We start from the raw sequence: 19645 nt of genomic DNA, 5'->3' as shown, positions 1-19645 counted from the left end.
CCATAACTGGGCAAAGGGAAAAATGCAACGAGGTAACAACAGAGGTCCCCTCCAATCCCTGGAAGAGATCTAGAACTGAAATGGCTCTTCACAATTGTTCCTAAGCAATGCAAGGACCTTTAGTCTCCTTTGTCCACTGACCAGTCACTGGATGTGGGCTGCCCCCTGCGGCAGGGGTGTAACCTTGAGTGAGGCAAGTTCCTTCTCCCAAAGGCAATTCCTGGCGAGGGATTCAGCTGTGGCCCCTGACATTTCAACACTCCCAACAGCTGGAAGAATGGGGCCGCAGTCCTGGGAGAGGCAGGCAGTGATGTGGGTAGCCCACAGCAACCACCAAGGTCCACATTCACACCACTCAGATCCACTTGCTTCATATAATATACCTGATGTGAGAACACCTCTCCCAGGACTCTGATGGGTCCCATTTCCTGGAAAATTTCACAAAAGGAATGTGAGTGAACTATATCTGCCACCATAGCAGCTCATTTCAAGGCCACATCTGACACTTATTGCCCCCTCCCTACTTCAGAGAAGAGTAATGGGAAGTAGAATGTCCCCTCACCCTCAGCTAACACCTTGCCTGATCTAGGTGGCTTAACTTGTGGGGTGACACAGTCCCTCATCCTTCAGTGGTCTAAGTCCCTTGTCACCATGCCTTTCTCAAACTGTGGCAGTTACTCTTTGTTTTTTTTGACCTAGAGATCTTTCTTTTTTTTTTTCCCTTTAAGAACTTTTATTGCGGTGCAAATGACATACAATAAACTGCATATATTTAAAGTGTACAATTTGAATTTTTTTCTTATTCGTAATGTATATATGGCAATCCCACTCTTCCAGTTCATTACCCATCCACCTCCACCTCCTACTCCCCAGCTTTCCCCACTTGGTGTCCATATGTTTGTTCTCTACATTTGTGTCTCTATTTTTGTGACAGTTACTCTTGCCCATTTACCATCAAAACTAAACAGGGGAGACCAATGCACCTCAGTGGATCTTCTGGGGGTGAAACATATTCTTTCCTGCCTTGACTGTGTAAAATAAGTACTATTACCTCCTGTTGAGTAGGTTCAATGACCCCTCAGTACATTGATTCTTTCGCTCCCTACTCATCTGTTGGCACAAGGAGCCCCAAGTGGCAGAACATCATTTATAGCATAAAGTTTAGTGGAACTAATAATAAGTCTCCTAGTGGAAAAAAATCCCATGTGAGAACTAGGACCTTCAGATGCTCAAAACCTAGGGTTGAGGGGATGTGAAACTCCCCCAACTGGATCACTGAGGGCAAAGGTAAGTGGGGCAAATTATCCTTCTATCCCTTGGTTCTCTGTCCCATATAGTCTACCTATTGGGGCAGATTAACATACAGGATCGTTAATTTACTGTGTCCTGGAGTATGGGGTCCCATCTTCACAGAATATCATCTCCATGCTGACACATCAGGTGCACCTTCAAAAGACCATTTTATACTCTCTGAGGTCAGCTGCTTCTGGATGATGTGGTATGGGAGAAATCCACTGGGTCCCATGGTCATCTGTCCACTAATGTACTTCTGTTGCTGTAAAGAGGGTCTCTTGGTCTGAAGCGATGCTATACAGATTACAGGTTGGTGATACAAAACAATCTTAAACACTTAGATGTGGTCCTGGCTGAAGCCCTGTGAATAGGAAAGCAAATGTATGCCCAGGATACGTTTGATTCCTATAAAGATAAATCAACCTGCCACCAAGTGTGTGACTGGTCTCCTCAAGGGTTACTGTCGTATCAGGAATTGAACTTGGTGTTGAGCTGATACCAAGATGATATGAGCTGAACTCAACTGTTGCTGGCAGGTTGGACGTTTGCCCTTGGTAAGTGGAAGCCATGATGTGGCGTTTGTATGTACTTTCCATTGCTGCCACATAGCTATTCAGTTCCTGAGCCAGTGTGCCAACACTGAGGTAGCCGATTGTAGAGGCTGCCTGACCGCAACTGGCCAGGTTGTTTTGTCTACTTGGAAATCTTGTGCCTCCTCCATAGTGGGTGCTTTCTGGTGGGTGTGAACACACGGTACAAAGGTATTCACAATTCATGCCCCTACCCGTAGGTCCAACCACGTGATTTCCTCCCTGACTTCCTCTTCCCTAATCTTCCAAACTGTTTCCTTCCAAGCCTCTGCCTACCAGCCCAATCATTTGTCACTGTCCATAGATTCAATGTATATTCTATTTATTTATTTATTTATTGGCTGTGCTGGGTCTTTGTTGCTGTGCACGGAGGCTACTCTTCATTGCGGCGCACGGGCTTCGCACGGGCTTCTCGTTGCAGTGGTTCCTCTTGTTGAGGAGCACAGGCTCTAGGTGTGAGGGCTTCAGTAGTTGTGGCACACGGGCTTAGTAGCTCTGCAGCATGTGGGATCTTCCCAGATCAGGGCTCGAACTCATGTCCTCTGCACTGGCAGGCGGATTCTTAACCACTGTGCCACCTGGGAAGTCCTCAATGTATATTCTTTCCTTGGACCACCTCTCTGACATGAACTGAACGACCAGGTGCACCAACAGAAACTCTCTCCAATGGATTTTCCTCACTAATGTCTTTCAGGACCACCCCTGAGTTGGACTCAAACCAAATTTTAACAATTATGTTCTGTAAAAGTGAATAAAAAGGCAAGCCACTGACTGTAGAAAATACTTGCAAATCATGTATCTGACAATGAGATACATGATTTTGTATCAAAACGAGATTTTGTATCAAAATTGTACAAAGAATTTTCAAATTTCAACCATAGGGAAACAAATAATCCAATAAAAAATAGGAAAAGTTTTGAATAGATATTTTACCAAAGAAGATATTCAGATGGAAAATATGCATATGAAAAGATGCTCAACATCATCTGTCTCTGGGGGAATGCAAACTACTGGAAGTCCAGTAGTTTCTTTTAAAGTTGAAGATTTAGTTATCATATGATCCAACAATCCCACTCCTAAATATTTACCCAAGGGAAAAAAAAATAAAGACTTCAGTTTGCACGCATATTTACAGTGTCATTCTTAATAGTCACCCAAAATTTAGAAGCAATCCAAATATCCCTCAAGTAGTGAATAAATGAACAAACTAGAATTATCCACACAATAGAATACCATTTAACAATAAAAAAAATGAACCACTATATAAGGAAGATCAAGGAAGAATCTCAAATGCATTATGTTATGTGAAAGAAATTCACATTCAAAATGCTGATTACTACGTAATTCCATTTACATGACATCCTGGAAAAGGCAAATGTATAGAAATAGAAAACAAATCAGTGGTTGCCAGCAGCTGAGTATAGAGGGCAGAGTTAGTACAAACGGGAAACACAAAGGAATCTTAGGGAGGACACGGAATGGTTCTGCATCATGGTTTTGGTGGTGGTTAAGTGACCATTACGCATTTGTCAAAACTCATAGAACTGTATACCAGAAACAATGAATTTTACTGCATGTAATTTATTTTAAAAACTTAAGAGGTTTCCAGTTTAAAACAGTTGATATTTGCTAGCAGTAACAACTATTTGATCTTACCTGAAGACCAGCACCTTTAAATTTGTAGCTGTATAATATAGACCAGCTGTTTTAAAATAGCTTTCTCATGATGTCACTTTTTAAAATCGATATATCTAGAAATGTACAGGAAAGAAATTAGAATTGGTCTTAAGGGGCCTGTATGTTAAATCTTTTTTCCCCTTTGTACCTGAAAATATAAATTTAATTAACAGATATAGAGAAACATCTCTTTTATTTGTGAAACTGTCAAGACCTCCAGCACCGAGTCAACCCAGTATCTGGCTGGGGATGGAGAAGGTCTCTCCTTTGTGCAAGGCTTTCTAGTTTTCTGAGCTCCTGCTTCCACAGGGAATATGAGTGTGCTTGGAGGGATTTTACGCAGATACAGCTCTCCTCACTAGCGCTGATGTTCAGGATTCCTCCCTCCCCCTGATAAAAAGATTGTATGTCAATTGTGTCTCAGTTTTTAAAATGTAAACAAATACATGTTAATGTCATGTAGTGAAAAGTGCTATAAAGAAAAATAGTCGATCTAAGGCAATAGAGTGTGGCAGGGGGGCTATTTTAGATCAGGTGTTGAGGGAAGTTCTCTCTGAGGAGGTGATATGTGTACAGGGATCTGAGGTGTGAGAGAACAAGCCATGCAAAGGGGCTGTGGGAAGAGTATTTCAGGTGGCGGGAGCAAAGGCCCTGGGGCAGGAAAGAGCTTAAGGGCCTAGGAAAGGTGGTGGAGAAAAAGATGTTGAAGACTGTGAGCCAATTCCTACCTCATGTGCTCCTCCCTTTCACACCTTTGGAAGACAGGCCATCTGTGGGTCTCTGATCGCCTCTTGTAGGTGTCCTGTGGGGGCATGTGAGGTATTGCTGTGGCAAATTTAAAGTTTTAGAACTGGAGAAACTTGAGACTAGTGGCTTGTTATATATGTAAGTATATATAGCTGTATTGCTACTATTCCGATACAGCTCCACAATCCCTCTTCCTTTTTTGAAAAAAGAAAGGTAATGCAATACCTATAACTCTGTGTATATTAGCAGCCCATTAGAGCCTGGAGTAAAATAATAAATATTGACACTAAATGGCATATATAAAGACTACAAATAGCCTATGTGAGTTGAGTTGGGATTTTGCCTCCAAATGAGGTGTGGCAGGTTTGCTTACAAAGTTTATAAAAAACAAACAGAAAACCTTTGGATTTTCAGTGCTCTTTGAATTTTGCAATTTCAGGTAAAGGATTGTGAACCTGTAATACTTTCCTTCTGTGGGTCATTTGTAAGATCAGCTCTCTGGGGAGTAACATGTAGCAGACAAAATAGAAACCCAAACTGAAAAATCTCTCTAATTCTGCCCCAGCTTCTGGTTTTGAAATATTTCCTATTTGCTAAGGATAAACTCTTGTTAAAATATTCTATTTGAGATATCTTGAGAATCACCTCTCAAACAGGTGCAGAATAGAACAGTGCAACCAGATGATTTTCATAAAGGAGGAAATTAGGGGTTGCAGGAGCAAACCTCTGTGGTCTGCCCAGAGTCTAAACAGGTTTTTAGAACTGATGGTGTATATTTATGACACTAAGTTCCTGGTGATCAGAAGCATCTTGTACAAAGAGAAAAACTTTGCCTGCTTTTCCCTCTATTCAAAAATTTTGTTTCTCAGGTAAACATGGCTTGCAGCAAGAGTGGGAGTTAGGTCTCAGTGGTTCGTGTCTATATGATGAGAGTTCTCAGATGGATTCGATGTTCACAGCCCTTCAGAGCACACAGAAATAATGAATTGATCCTCAGTAACATCTGACCTCAAAACGGTACAACGGATACAATAATAATAACCTGAACAACGTTCCCCTTTTACTCAATGTTTATTAACCATTTAGTGCCAGAACCTTTAAAACAATCCAAACTGCAGACGGTAGCTAAGTTCTCCTGGTCTGAAGGGGCTGCGTGCTGTTTCCCCCTTGTCCGGGCTCCCCGGCGGGGTGGGGTGGGGTCTCCCAGCTCCTCCCGCCGGGCGCCAAGGACGGCTCGGCCCTCCGCCTCGGGGCTCCGGCCACCAGGGGGCGCTACGGCCCCCCTCTCCCGGGAGCGGCCGAGCCAGCCGGGTGGGTGTTTCTCTCTCCCTCTCGCGCTCTCTCCTCCCGGCCTCACATCCGGGTCTGGAGCGCGGCTGCCGCTGTCAGTGTCGGTGCGGTCGCGTCGGGGGCCGGGCCGGGGCGCAGTAAATGGCGGCGGAGGGAGGCGGAGCGGCGGCCGCGCTCAGCCCAGAGCCCCCGAAACTTTAGACTAGAAACCCCACAACTTTTCGGGAAGTGCTGCCGCTCTGGGGGCGTGGACGGAAGGGGAAAGCGAGGCGGGAAGTCTGGGGGGAAGCGGCGGGGAGCCGGGGAGACTCGAACTCGCGGCGGGGGCGGTGGCGGAGTCCGCCCGGGCCTCGCGCCGCCGCGGCCCCCGCCTCCCTCCCCGCGGCCGCCGAGGCGGAGCCGGAGCCAGAGCCGCGCGCCGCGCCGAGCCCGGGACCGCGCGGGGCCTCGTAGGCGGCGGCGCGCCGAGCCCAGGCGGGCCCCCTCCCCGCGATCTCCGGACTCTGGCTCGGACGCCCCCCGCGCGCGCGCGCGCGCGAGGCCGGGGCTCCACGCCGCTTCGGGGGGCGAGGAGGAGGCCAGGCGGCGCGCAGCCACCGCCGTGCCGGGGTCGCGGGGCCGGGTCCCGGGTGTTGCATGCGGGGCGGCGTGGCCGTGAGCGGAGGCGAAGATGGAAGGTTTAACGCTGAGCGATGCGGAGCAGAAATACTACTCGGAACTCTTCTCCTACTGCGACATCGAGAGCACCCAGAAGGTGGAGGCCAACGGGCGGGTGCTGGAGCTGTTCCGGGCCGCGCAGCTGCACAACGACGTGGTCGTCCAGGTAACGCCGCCGCCCTCCCCTCTCGCCGCGTCCGGGGGTCGGCCGGCTGCCGGGGGGGTCGCTTCCCGGAGGCTCGGGCCTCCAGGCGCCAGCCTCTGCGGCGTGGGTGTGGGCGCCGTTTCCACAAGGGCCGGCGGTGGACAGGTTCCCCCGGTTTCCTCCGCTGCGGGCCGGGGCCGCAGGTGCCCGGGCGGCCCGGACTCCGGAGGGGGAGGGGGTCGCTCTTCGAGGACAAAAGTCATGCGAAGATATAGTGGGGGTTGGGAAGGGGGGGTCTGTGTATTATCTTTGGAGAGCGTAAGTCCTGTATCTCGCGGCTGGCCCTCAGAATCTGTATTTTTCAACACTGGAAGAGCAACTTCAGATGAAAGATCTTGGATTGTTACCATGTTTTTGAATCCTAGATCCTAGTATCCACTTTTTTTTTTTTTAGGGAACATTCTTAGGGAGATTAAAAATTTTGAACTTTTAGGTGGTAGCTTGCAAGTAGGTATGAAAAGAACTTTATAGGATGCGAGGCTGATGTAAACTGGATAGTTTATACATTGGCCTTCGATAGCATTTGGTGGAACTTGTGGATTGGGTTGTGGATAAGTATTGAGCAACTGGAAGTCAAAGGTGCGTATTTGCCTCAATCTGTAGCCTTAAAAAGAGCAAGCAGAGTAAGTTTTAAGCTTTCTCTATCACATCTGCTTTTAAAATAGAAGTCTTCGTAGAAATTCTTATCTGGTATATGTGGTCTGCACTGATGTAAGTCACTGTTTAATGATTCATAGCTGCTAGTAAGAGTCTGTCCAAACAGCGTTTATCAGGAACAGGTTTTAAGTTTTCATCTTTATGATGATCCAAGCCACTTATCCAGATCTCCAAAACTTACAGCCATGTGCATAGGTGTGATGTAGTGTACTGCAGAGAGCACTGCATCAGGAGTTTTTAGGCCTGGGTCCTTGACCCCACTCTGTTAACCCACAGTGCGACTTTGGGCCGGGCACTTGCAGCTCTTCAAGCATGAGTGTGCTTAGAATGAGGGTCAGGTTCCTTCTGTTTTAGAAGTTATCTGTGCATTAGCTATGACTGAATTGAATGAGTTTTGTCTTTTCGCATAATCTTGTTTGTTTAAAAACAAAAATTTTTTAAAATTTGGGGAGGAAAAGTTGGGTGTCTTACATATGAGCAGCTGGGAGTCTCATATTCATTATGCTGAAAAGAGACTTTTAGGCTCTGCTAGCCACGTACAGTCTCTGTATGTATGTTCCTTGTTTTTGTTCTTACAACCCTTTAAAAAGGCAAAAATCATTCTTAGCTCAGCAGCATACAAAACGGGGCCTGTAGTTGCCGACCCCTGCTAACGCAGGATGGTGGCTCTGTGGGTACTGTACGCTCCCTGTGTGGCTTTGGAGTTAGATTTACAGGAATACGTCTGGTCGGAACATGCTCACCAGTGATTTTGCTCTTTTTGTAGAAATACTTTCAAGTCATTAAAAAACTAAAAATAAGGGGAAACCTATGTTCTATTTGGCTTATGTCTTTGGAGTGGGGGGAGCTGAAATAAACTTTCACATTTTTAATGGTACGTGAAGACTTTAGGAGTTTATATTATTTAGAATACAAATTAGCATTATTTAACCTTTGCTTAAAATATGTTTAATTCAATCAAGTTATTTTCTTGTGCTCAATTTTATTAACACTCAAAAATAAGTTTCTGTTACCTTTTTCTATAAGGAGAGAATTTAAATAGCGTAAATATTTAGGATTCAGTTACAAGTTGGAAACCGTAGGAACTCCCTGAAGCAGAATTCTTGTAGCTTTCTGGGTATCTTGATGGGAGTTTACTTAGAAATTGGCCTAAGGCATAAAATGTGGAACAAAAGAGGGATATGGACTTAATTCCCTTATGGAAGTTTAGGATTGTCGGAAAACACAGCCCTCCCTTGCTTGGTAAGTGGGAAACATTTGGGGCAACTCACACGCAATGGCTTAGTTGCTTACTTAGCACTGGACTAGGCATTGCAGGGCATCAAAGGAGGAGTAAGAAGTTCTCAAGGACCTTGTAAACTACAGGAATACTCATGTGTAACATAAAGCAATGTGAATGCCCTAAGAGACGGATAAAGGAGGTTATGATGGGGAAAGGCCTCTTGACTTAATTCAGGTGGGCCTTAAATTAGTGCAGAGGGATGAAGAGGACTTCCAAGCAGAGAAAAAACACTACCAAAGGTGGAAAGTGTGGGAAGGAGCCTTTGCAAGGACTAGCAGATAGTTAGGTTTTGCCGAAGCTAGAGTATGTTTTGGAATGTAGAGTTAGAAAAAGACTACATTAAGAAAGATTCTAAAGAACTGGCAGATTTCATATTTCAGTAGGCAGTGGAGACTCACTGATAGTTTTTGACTTTGAGTAAGGAAGAGAGTAGAGGCTGGGGAAGGAGCCTGGAGCAGTGATCTGGAATGGATGCTAGATACTAGGCACCCAAACCAGAATGACAGCAGTAGAACAGAAAAGGAGGGGCTGGATGTACAGGTCTGTGTTATTGAAGGGCTACTGGGTAGCCACAATGTGAGGCGCTTTGTGGGATAGTGTTTAATTGAGACCAGATTATAAAGGCTGGGTGGAAAGCTTTGAACTAATTGTGAAGGTGGCAGGGAGTTGTAGATTTAAGAGCACTGACTCATAAAAGCAGTGCTTTGGGAGGCATTTAGGAGATCAGAGCAACTTGGAAGTAGAGGGAAGAAACTGGAGACGAATTTGGGGACTGAGTCTCTCAAATTTGGGAGCTGAAGTGGTGAGGAACTGGGCCATGGAACTCAAATGTGGGAGTGGGGGAGACTATGGGGAGGGTGATTTTTTTCCCCCCAGAAGGCATTTGGAGACATTTTTGGTTGTCATAACTCAGGGAGAGGGAGCAGTTCTACTGGCATCTAGTAGATAGAGCAAGAGTGCTACTAAATAGCCTACAAGGCACAGGACAGCCCCCACAACAAAGAATCATCTGGCCCAAAATGTCAATAGTACCGAGATTAAGAAAACCTGATCTGGACTCTGGGGGATAGTGGTACAGAAAATGAGGCTGAAGACACAGTAGGGTTATGAAGGTAGACTTGATGGGCCTGGGTTATCTGGTGATGTTTTGATGAGAGAAGAAGAGGGCAAGGGTTATTCTCTGTTGGATACCACTCACAATTACAAAAGGGGCAGGAAGAGGGCCTGATTTTTTTAAAGAGCTAGTGATGAGTTTGATTTCAGGCATTTTGAGATGGCAATGCAGATCTCCAGGAGATATTTGGAAATGTGTGATTTGTCCAAACTGAATGCTGGTTCTTACAGAGAAGTGCATGTGTTTGGGGTCTCTCCTCTGCATTTCTCACCTGAGTATCTTGGAGGTAGAGGCCAGACAGCTTCTCACACCATTGGCATGCATTTACACATCAGGGCTTTGATTAATGTGGTAGTTTTCAGCATTTGTTAATAAAAGTCATGAGAAGGCTGAGTCATCTAGGGGAATGAATATAGAGAACAAAGAACAGAGGCCCCAGAACTGAAGGAGGAAGGAGCTGGCATTTGTTGAGTGCCTATTATGTTCTTTTACTGGGCAGATCATTTTCATGCAAGAACTCATTTGATCTTTGCAAGAACCCTGTGAAGTATTATTCTTATTTATTAACTAGGAACTTGATAGGCAGAGAAGTTAACGAGTTAGTGAATAGAGCACCTCTCTTTTACCATTATTTCTTGCCATCTCTCAGCTCTTTCTTACTTTTCGCTGTTCAGGTAGTTGGTTTGCCCATAGTTCTTATGAAGAGTAGAGATTTAAAATTACTTGATTGAGTTATATGTGGATATCCTCCTTTGCAAGATAATTTTATGTACAGTGATGTTTGGAAACAGTCACTTAAGAGAAATAGGAAGATTCCTGAGTTTCACATTGCTACAGCTGTCAAACATCTTGAGGAATGTTCATAACACTTGCTCTGGCATATCAGAGTAAAACCTGTTCTGAGTTTAAGGGTTCATTTTGGGGAGACATTGTGTTAATAGATAAAGTGAATGAGCTAAAGCTTTATAGAATTATGCTCCACACCAGAGAGGAACAGGACTAGGGGGAGAAATATCTGGCTCGCAGGATTTAATTATAAGGAATTTTGCTGTCTGCTGAGCAAGAAAATATTCAGTGGCTTAAAAATAATCTTCTTCAGAATTATTTAATTTTTTTAAACATTAGGGAAGGTATGCTATTTACCACACTAATCAGTATGCTTATGTAGCTTTTACTTAAAATTTCTACTTTGGGTAGTGTTTTAAAACTTCATACAGACTTTGAATGCATAATAGCTTGATAAATAGCTTCTAGTACTAACTGTTCTTTTATTGAAGATTATAAGCAATGTACCCTATTAATGAGGCAGAGAAAATATTTTAGTTCATTTGTGTTGAGCAATATCTTGGTAGAATATTTGAATAACACATTAGTTTAATGGGGGGAAAGTGATAGCAATGAAACATAAACCATTTTGTCTTTCTCTTGAAATTTGTTCAATTATATGATCTACTCATTAGTGATAGGATTAAAATAGAGAAGCAGAGCCTCATTAATGCACTGAAAGTTACAAACTTAATACGTCATAAATTATTTGAAAGTTGTAAACTTAGTAAAAAATAAATGTCAGGTTTGTTGTTCTGGAGTAGTGATTTTTTTTTTCATTTGTAATCACTAAAATAATTATAACAAACTATAAAAATAATCTCTTAGTGAGGTTTTTTCATTTGTTTTATAAATTACTTACTTTGTTTATTGGCTACTTTGGGTCTTTGTTGCTGTGCACGGGCTTTCTCTGGTTGTGGTGAGCGAGGGCTACTCTTCATTGTGGTATGTGGGCTCCTCATTGTGGTGGCTTCTCTTGTTGAGGACCACGGGCTCTAGGCATGTGGGCTTCAGTAGTAGTGGCACATGGGCTCAATAGTTGTGGCTCATGGGCTCTAGAGCACAGGCTCAGTAGTTGTGGCTCACGGGCTTTGTTGATCCGCGGCTTGTGGGATCTTCCCAGGGCAGGGCTTGAACCCGTGTTCCCTGCATTGGCAAACCTGTGTCCCCTGCATTGGCAGGCGGATTCTTAACCACTGTGCCACCTAGGAAGTCTTATAAAAATAATCTTAACCTTAAACAGACACTTTACACGGTTGAAAAACATAGTGTTTGTGAAAGAAGTCACACTTAATGGCTTTCTGTAGTGTCATATTTACTTAAAATTTTTTTCTTTCCTATGTTATAATGTACTTTTAGTCTTTTTCTTTTTTTAGCCAGTAGCCCAGAGTTAAAGTCTTAGTATCTTGAGATTCAAGCTAGGCGTTTTGACAGAGCTCTAAATGAGTGTTCAGGAAAAACCTGAACCAACTTTTTGGCCAACCCAATACTTAGTTCTTCAAGGTGTCTGGCCAGTGAGAATTTGAAATGGGTGATAAGACTTGGCATTTCTGATGTTTTCCCTGATAAAAGTTTCATTTTCTGTAGCCTTTCCTGTGATAGGTGTGTCTTGATTTGGCTTTTCCCTCTACCTCTGTGTAAGGAATTTATGGCTGATGGGCTGCATATATAGGCATAACATAAAAATCAGGATGTAATAATAACTTTGACTTAGAAATCTTTAAATTCATACCATATACCAAATTTTGTTGCAGTTTGATAAATTATAGGACTTAAAAGGCTTAAATCACATCTCTTCATTTTAAGAATTGACTCCATGTTGAATTTGCATCTCTCTTATTAAATGATGAAGACAGAGTTTATTAGACTGTGTATTTCCCTCTAACCGCTTTTTTGGTTGTGGATTCCTTGAGATTCTGGTGCACATTCTGGACATCTGCTTAGAAAACATAGTTACACAAAAATTTGCATGTAATTTGAGGTTGCCAGCCTTCGCCTAACCTAGTCAAGCTCATCCCGTGGAACTCTACATTAGGACAGTTTTCAGGAACAGTAGGCAGACCTGGGAAAGCTGAACATAGGTGTTTCTTCAATCAGTTTTGTATTCTTTCAGTAAATACTTCTTCATGGCTACTATTTATATTTGGGTAGCGTATGCAGTGGTGAAAACTCAGAAATCTTCTCCACCTTCATGGATTATAACTTGTGGTAATGTTAAAAAGGCAAAGAACCGTGTTAATAGGGAATTGCGGGAGGCTATGGGGACCTACTTAGGTGTAAGGGAAGGCCTCTCTGAGGAGACGGGGGCAGGGTAAGGGAGTGAGAATGAGATGTTTCACATAGAAGGGATGTGAAGAGCTCAGTGTATTTGAGGAGGTGAAAAGCTGCAGCACTGTGGGCAAGAGGAAAGAATGGCAGGGACCACATGCTGCAGGGCCTTGTGCACAGGGATAAAGAGTTTGGATTATAAAACACTGAAAGTTTATATTCAGAGCAGTAGCAGCATCTGAATTAAATTTGTCGAAGGTTACCCTGTTGTGTAGAGGAGAGAATACTGGGGCAAGCAAAACAGATTGGCCACTAGACATGCAGTAATTCAGATAGGGGGCAGTGACGGCTTAGATTAGTGAGGTGGCAGTAGGATGGAGAAGAATGGACATATCTGAGATATTTGTAGATGGTAGAAATTGGAGGACTTGATAATGGATTGGATATGGAATATAATGGGGGGAAGAATTCAGGGATGTTGCTGAAAGTGACCATTATTGGATGGCTGGGAGAGGAATGGGTTTTTGAGGGTATTTTGTTTTATTTGGGTGGGGGATAAGGGTGAAGTCAGGAGTTTTCTTTTGTCAATCTGAAGTTCTCAGAAGCCTGTGAGATTGTGAAGTAGGCCTCCATCAGAGAGGACCAACAAATGTTGAGGAACTCAGATATTTGGCTTGGAGATGTCAATTTGAAGCTTATTAGTGTGTTAGTGATATTCAAAGCCATGAAAATAGGTGAAATCAAGTGAGAAGAGACTATAGAGAGGAAAGAAGGATTGGTTAGAAATATAACCCTGAGGAATGCTGCACATTTCTAAGTTTTAGGATAAACTGGAAGGCCTCTAGGAAGGAGGATAAGGACAACCCCAGTGGTTATAGGGAAATTGGGAATATGTTTTGGGTCATGTTGTGGATGCCAGGTAATGCAAATATTTCAAGAAAGAGATACTTAACTATTGAGTTTGGCTGAGAGGTTGAGAAGATATGGGCAGGAATATGGTCGTTGGATTTGGCAACCTAAAGGTCATCAGTGACTACAGTGAGCCAGTGTCATAGACTGGTAGAGATGGAAGCCAGATTTGAGTGACTTGAGGGATACGCAATGCCCAGGAACTAGAAACTGAGTTTAAAGAAGTTAAAGGAAACAGACACGGGGCTGAAGCAGAGGTATGAGGATGTAAAGGAAGTCTTTGTTTTTTTGAGTATACAAGACATACTGCAGCATGGTTTTAGTTGTTAGGGAAGGAAGGGAGGAAGAGAAGGAAGATGAGGAGAGAAGTCCTTGAGAAAGCAAGAATGGTCTAGGATCCTGATTGCACAGGTTAACAGTTCTTTGATAGGAAGTGGATAACTTCCACAATTTCAAAAGATGGGTGGGGGGGGGAATCTATTCAGAATAGCATCAAGAAGAATAAAATATTTAGGAATAAACTTAACAAAAAAAATACAAAGATGTTTATATTACAAAACATTACTGAGAGAAATTAAATAAGTTTTTTCGGGTTTTTGTTTGGGTTTTTTTTTTTTTTTTTTTTTGCCACACCCCTCGGCCTGTGGGATCTTAGTTCCATGGCCAGGGTATTGAACTCAGGCTCTCTGCAGTGAGAGCATGGTGTCCCAACCACTGGACTGCCAGGGAATTCCCCTAAATAAGATTTAAATAAATGGCATTCATAGATTGGAAGATTGAATCTTAAGATGGCAGTCCCCAAACTGACTCTTTGTAGAAATTGTCAAGCTGATCCTAAAATTTATAAGGAAATGCAAAGGATCTAGAATAGCCAAAATATTTTTGAAAACAAGCAAAATAGGAGACTTACCCTGCTTAATTTTAAAACTTCTATAATCTACAGTGATCAAGACTGTGACTGGCATAAGGATAAGCATTATAGATCGGTGGAACAGAATTGAAAGTCCAGAAATTAACCCTTGTATTTATGATCACTTGGTTTTTGAAAAAGTGTCAGGACAGTTCATTGGGGAAAGGATAGTCTTTTCGACAAATGGTGCTGGGACAATGGGATATTGTATGTTTAAAAACATGGATTTAGACATACTGCTTTATATACTTCACACCGTACGTGAAATTATCTCAAAATAAATCATAGACTTTGTAAATATGTAATTGTAAAACCTAAAGCTATAAAAATCCTAAATGATTACATAGAGAAAATCTTTGTGACCTTGTGTTAGGCAGAGTTCTTAGATATGACACCAGAAACATGAATCATAAAAGAAAAAACTGATAAATTGGACTTCTTTAATAAAGTTTTAAAACTTTTTACACTTTAGAAGATAAGATAAAAAGACAAGCCACAGACTCGCAGAAAATATTTGTGTATTACAAACTTGGTAAAGGTCTTTAATCTAGATTATGTAAAGAAATCTTAAAACTCAGTTATAAAGAAAAAACCAATTAAAAATGGACAAAAGACTTTAATAGATATTTCACTAAAGGAGATATTATGAATGTCCAATAAGCATATGAAATGATGTTCAACATCATTAGTCATTAAGGAAATGCAAATTAAACTGCAATAATACATTGTCACACACCCACTTAAATGGCTCTAATTTAGAAGAGTAACATTACCTAATACTGGTATTGTGGAAAAACTGGAATCCTTATACACTACTCTTGGAAATGTAAATAGTACAGCGAATTTGGAAACGTTTGGCTGTTTCTTAAAAAATTAAGCATATGCTTACTGTATGAACCAGCAGTTCCACTCTTAGGAACAGAAATGAAGATATGTGCACACAAAGAATTGTAAATGTCCATTTTAGCAGTATTATTCTCAGTAGTCAAGAATTGGAAAGCAATCCAAATGTCCTTCAAATGGTGATAAACAAAATATAGTATATCCATACAGTGGGATACAGTTCCGTAATGTAGGAACAAATTACTGGTAAATGCTACAGGAAAGATGAATATCAAAAACATAAGTTTTATGTTTGACAGAAGCCAAACATAAAAGAGTACATATGGTGTGGCTGCATTTATATGAAATATCTAGAAAAGCGGAACAGTGGATACCTGAGGCCAGGGTAGGAGTGGAAACACTGAAGGAAAATTTTGGGGGTGATGTGATGGAAAAGTTCTAAGATTGGATTGTAGTGATGATGTACAACTCGATAAATTTTCTTAAAACTCAGTGAATTGTATAGTTACCATGGTTGAATTTTTTTATTTATAAATTATACATCAAAGCTGTAAATAAAAACTTCAACAATTTGGAGGGTGAGGAGAATGCCTAAAATAGGCATCTTGGAGAATGTGCAGGTGACGGTGGTAGAGAATGAAGGACGCTTTGTGCTGTCTATATAATTTTAATTAGAAAACTTCAAGTAACTTAATGTAATCTGGCATTTGGTCATGCATTTGTGTGTTGAATATCATATGAAAGGTGATATATCAATAGATATAATGTATGGAGGGGATTGCCATATGAAGATTCATTACAACTGAGTATATATAAGTATGTTATTTAATAGATTAAGAAGGGGCTGAAAAAATTGTGATTTGAAATAATGGAAATCAGTTTCTATCTGTTGACTTTGGGTGGTATGCTGACTTCATATACATTTAACTCATATCTTAATTTTATGGAAAATTACAGAAATATACTTCAAAAATAATTTGTTTGAAATAATTGTGCTCAGTAAGTAATAATTTTAATGAAATAGTGATTTCAATCTATGGGACTACTTCTAGTTGCTTTCTTTTGTTGAAATAATTGCTGTCACTATCATGTAAAAAAAAAAAACTTCTGTTAACTTCAAGGCACTGATTTTGTTGTCTTTGTAGTATCTCTAAATTGCTGTATCCAATCTGAGTTTGCATAAGTACATAGCTCTTGACCCATGTTATATTAATGTGCTCCTTTGGATAAAAAATAGTTGCTGAGAGTGCTGATCTAAGAGTGATTATTACTTCTCATCTGTGGATTATGTAAAATGTATGTGGAAATAGAAATATGTCATTAAGAAATTATTGTCTAGAAACTATTCAAGAGTATTTTTGATTTTTCTTGATGTCTCATTTGTAACTAGAAGAATCAGAGGTTTGACTATTTAAACTAGAGAGTGTTTATTGGTATAATATGTTATTAATAGTTGATTTAGAAGAATTCATGTTTTTTCTAAAGCACTTAATTATATTTCATAGAAAAGTACTTACAACACTTGTAATTTTCTGCATCAGCAAGTATTGAGTATGGTCAAAATTGCATATATTTAGGAATGTGACAGTTCTAGATTTGAATCTCCATCTCAGTGTTTATTAAATTTCTTGCTCTGAGCAAGTAACTAAACCTCTCTTGAAGACTCCCATTTCCTCATCTGTAGACTGAGGATGATACCGAATCCACAAGTTTCGTAATGCCACAGTGAAGTAACATGTAAACATCTAGTGTAGTTGCCTGGTTCTCAGAGGGTGATCAAAGAAGTTTCGTTCACTCAAGCTCTGCTCTGTTAAGGAAAACTCATAATTTGTAGAATCTTGGCTTTAATAGTAGTAAAAAAAACTCTCTATTGTTCTTCAAACCCAGCTCTATACCTTTTGTTGTTTTTGTTGCGTTGAACTTAATACACTGCCCCCAATCCTTTGCTCCTATGAATAATGCCTGTGTTTTTCCCTTTTACTGTGTAATTAGAGGATTTGTCCTCCTGAAGTGAAGTTTTATCACCAAAAGACTGAAATGAAGGATGATGCTGAGGTTTTGAGCTACATGGCTTGCAGAATGGTAATAACCGCTAACAGAAATAAAGCAGTGAGGAGGGGCCTAGTTTATTTGAAGGCAATGTTCTGAAGTGGGATGTGCTGAGTGAGCACATCCATGCATGTCATGTTCAGTCCATCTGGGCAGCAAGGTTTAATGGGCATTTGAAAGCTTGAGAGCAGCAGCTGGGTGGCTTTAGAAGCTTGTGCAAACTTGGTTCTGGTTCCTGAATGAGACCATTCAGTAAAAATGAGGGATGCAAACTTACTGTATTTGAAATGTCCTTTCAGAATAGATGGTAAATTGCACTTTTGTGTAGAGATTTAGTTGTTCTCACTTATGACTTGAGAAGTTTTCTTAAATTATCTTGAGACTGTTAGGAAGGCAAGGTAGATGAGGAAGTGTAATGTTTCTTTACCTGAACTTATTCCAGCCTCCAGAGAGTTGAACCTTGAATGTTAAACCCAAAAGGTATTTGCACATTTAAAGTAAGAGGTCTTAGCTATTTGCTAGCAACCTCCAAAACAAAGTAATTGCATTTAGCTGAAGAATGAGCCTCAGAGCTAGAAGAGTCTAGCCTACCCTTTACCATCAGCGTCTCATTGCAGCTTTGTGCTTCTCATTTAACACAAGATCTCTTTTAATCTTTATAATATAAGCCTGCCAAATATTGTTATCCCCATTCCATTAATAAGAAATTGAATGCTCTCATGATACTCAAGAATTAGTAGATGTGTGGATAAATTCCTTGAGGGTGAGTTATCCTGTAGCGTTGCTGCACCATTTCTTCAGGGATGGTTCTATTGAATTCTTTCCATATATTCAGCATACTTTTTTCTATTTAAAATCTTATAATTACATCATTCATTAATTCAACAAATACTGTTAAACACCTATTATGCCTCAGGGTATGCACCAGGGGCACAGAGTATGTAGAGGTGAATGGAAGAGACATGGTTCCTGTCCTTCTGGAAAACTGAAATCTTTCTCCTAAGCTCCAAGAACCTAGCAGAGGGGTCACCGTTCCTGTCTGGTTCACAACTATATCTCTGGCGCATTGTTGGTATTCAGTATTTGTTGAGTGTAGAATGAGTGAGCATTCACTTTTTTTCCCCCAAAATGTGTTTGCTTATCACTAACTTGAATGTATATTGCACCCGATTCAAATGATAATAGTAATAATAAATGCTGGTGTAGTGCCTACTATGTGTCATGTACTGTTTGCATCCCTTTACAAATATTAATTCATTTAATTATCAGTGTTGTGAAGTGGGTACAATTTATCATCCCTGCTTTTAAAATGAAGATGAAGAAAGGACAGGTCATTTCTCCAAGGTCAAACAGCTCCTAAGTGGTAGAGCTGAGATTTAACTAGTCTGTTTTTTAGCCACTATGCTCTACTTCCTAAATAGTATATAATTAAATACTTATTATCCCTCTTACATGCTCATATCCTTATTCTCTAGTATATCTCTCAAATATTCTAAATTCCCAAATTTCTTCTTTGGAGTTATTTGACATTTACAGGTCATGCTGAGGGCCCCACACCAGCTTGTGGATTCCCTGTACCACTGTGAGTCCTGTTAGACTCTAAGAGTTAAAACAAGTCCTGTTTATCCATGTCTTTCAGCAGTGTCTTGGAATAGTTTTGTAAATAAAACTTAAAAATAGATCCTTCTGCTACATTTACTTAGATACTATTGTTTTTTTTTCAGTAGTTTGCTATGTAAATTAATAATTTTATTGAAATAAAGGGATAAAACTTAAAACTATTTTTATATAAAACACAACACTCTAAAACACAAGTAACATTCTGAAAGATGGCTAAACAGAATGCTTATATCTGCTAAGTCAGAGTTAGTCCATGTCTCCTCTAGGAAATCTATGTAACATTAATTTGTTTGACTTTTATGAGGACCTGCTTCTCCAGAGGACTGAAACTTTAGGAGAAGGTTCTTGATAACCTGATTTGGATCTCTTTAGCATAGGAGTGGCAGTTTATGCCATAGGTATAAATAAGATCAGCCAGGATGAATTTGTGGAATGAAAGAAAGGAGGGAGCAAATGGAAGCCTGAGGTGGGTGGTAGCTGCCTGAGGCAGTGGAGGGAAAGGAGCAGAGAAACAAGGAAGGAAAGTGTCATGGAAAGAGTAGTCTGTCACATGCCACCAAACTCAAGATTGGGTTTCATGGAGGCATGAGTGAAAGTTGGATTGCTTCCTAACAGGTTGGTACATTACTCTTTCAAAAATATGTTCTAATTTAGACTTTTGACTAAATCCTACAGGTTTTTCTTTTATATTCTCTACACTGAGGTTTTA

General features: G+C 41.0%; 1 protein-coding gene across 12 annotated transcripts in view; it reads left to right on the top strand.

Annotated features, from left to right (window-relative positions):
- Nucleotides 1–6255: 6255 nt before the first annotated feature.
- The window catches only part of REPS1 (RALBP1 associated Eps domain containing 1), a 78195-nt gene continuing 64805 nt past the window's right edge, over nt 6256–19645 (top strand). For 6 of the 12 annotated variants that reach the window (XM_057739795.1, XM_057739796.1, XM_057739794.1 and 3 more), the window contains exons 1-2: nt 6256–6420; nt 17260–17349. In XM_057739795.1, coding sequence (XP_057595778.1) covers nt 6268–6420; nt 17260–17349 — 243 coding nt within the window. In that variant the 5' untranslated portion in view covers nt 6256–6267. The remainder of the gene's footprint in view (nt 6421–17259; nt 17350–19645) is intronic. The other 6 variants (XM_057739802.1, XM_057739801.1, XM_057739800.1 and 3 more) reach the window with 1 other exon arrangement.

This window comes from Hippopotamus amphibius, chromosome 6 (assembly GCF_030028045.1).
Source record: "Hippopotamus amphibius kiboko isolate mHipAmp2 chromosome 6, mHipAmp2.hap2, whole genome shotgun sequence".
Taxonomy (NCBI): Eukaryota; Metazoa; Chordata; class Mammalia; order Artiodactyla; family Hippopotamidae; genus Hippopotamus; species Hippopotamus amphibius.
The sequence above is the reverse complement of the archived record's forward strand: the minus strand, read 5'-3'. Positions and strand labels throughout refer to the sequence as shown.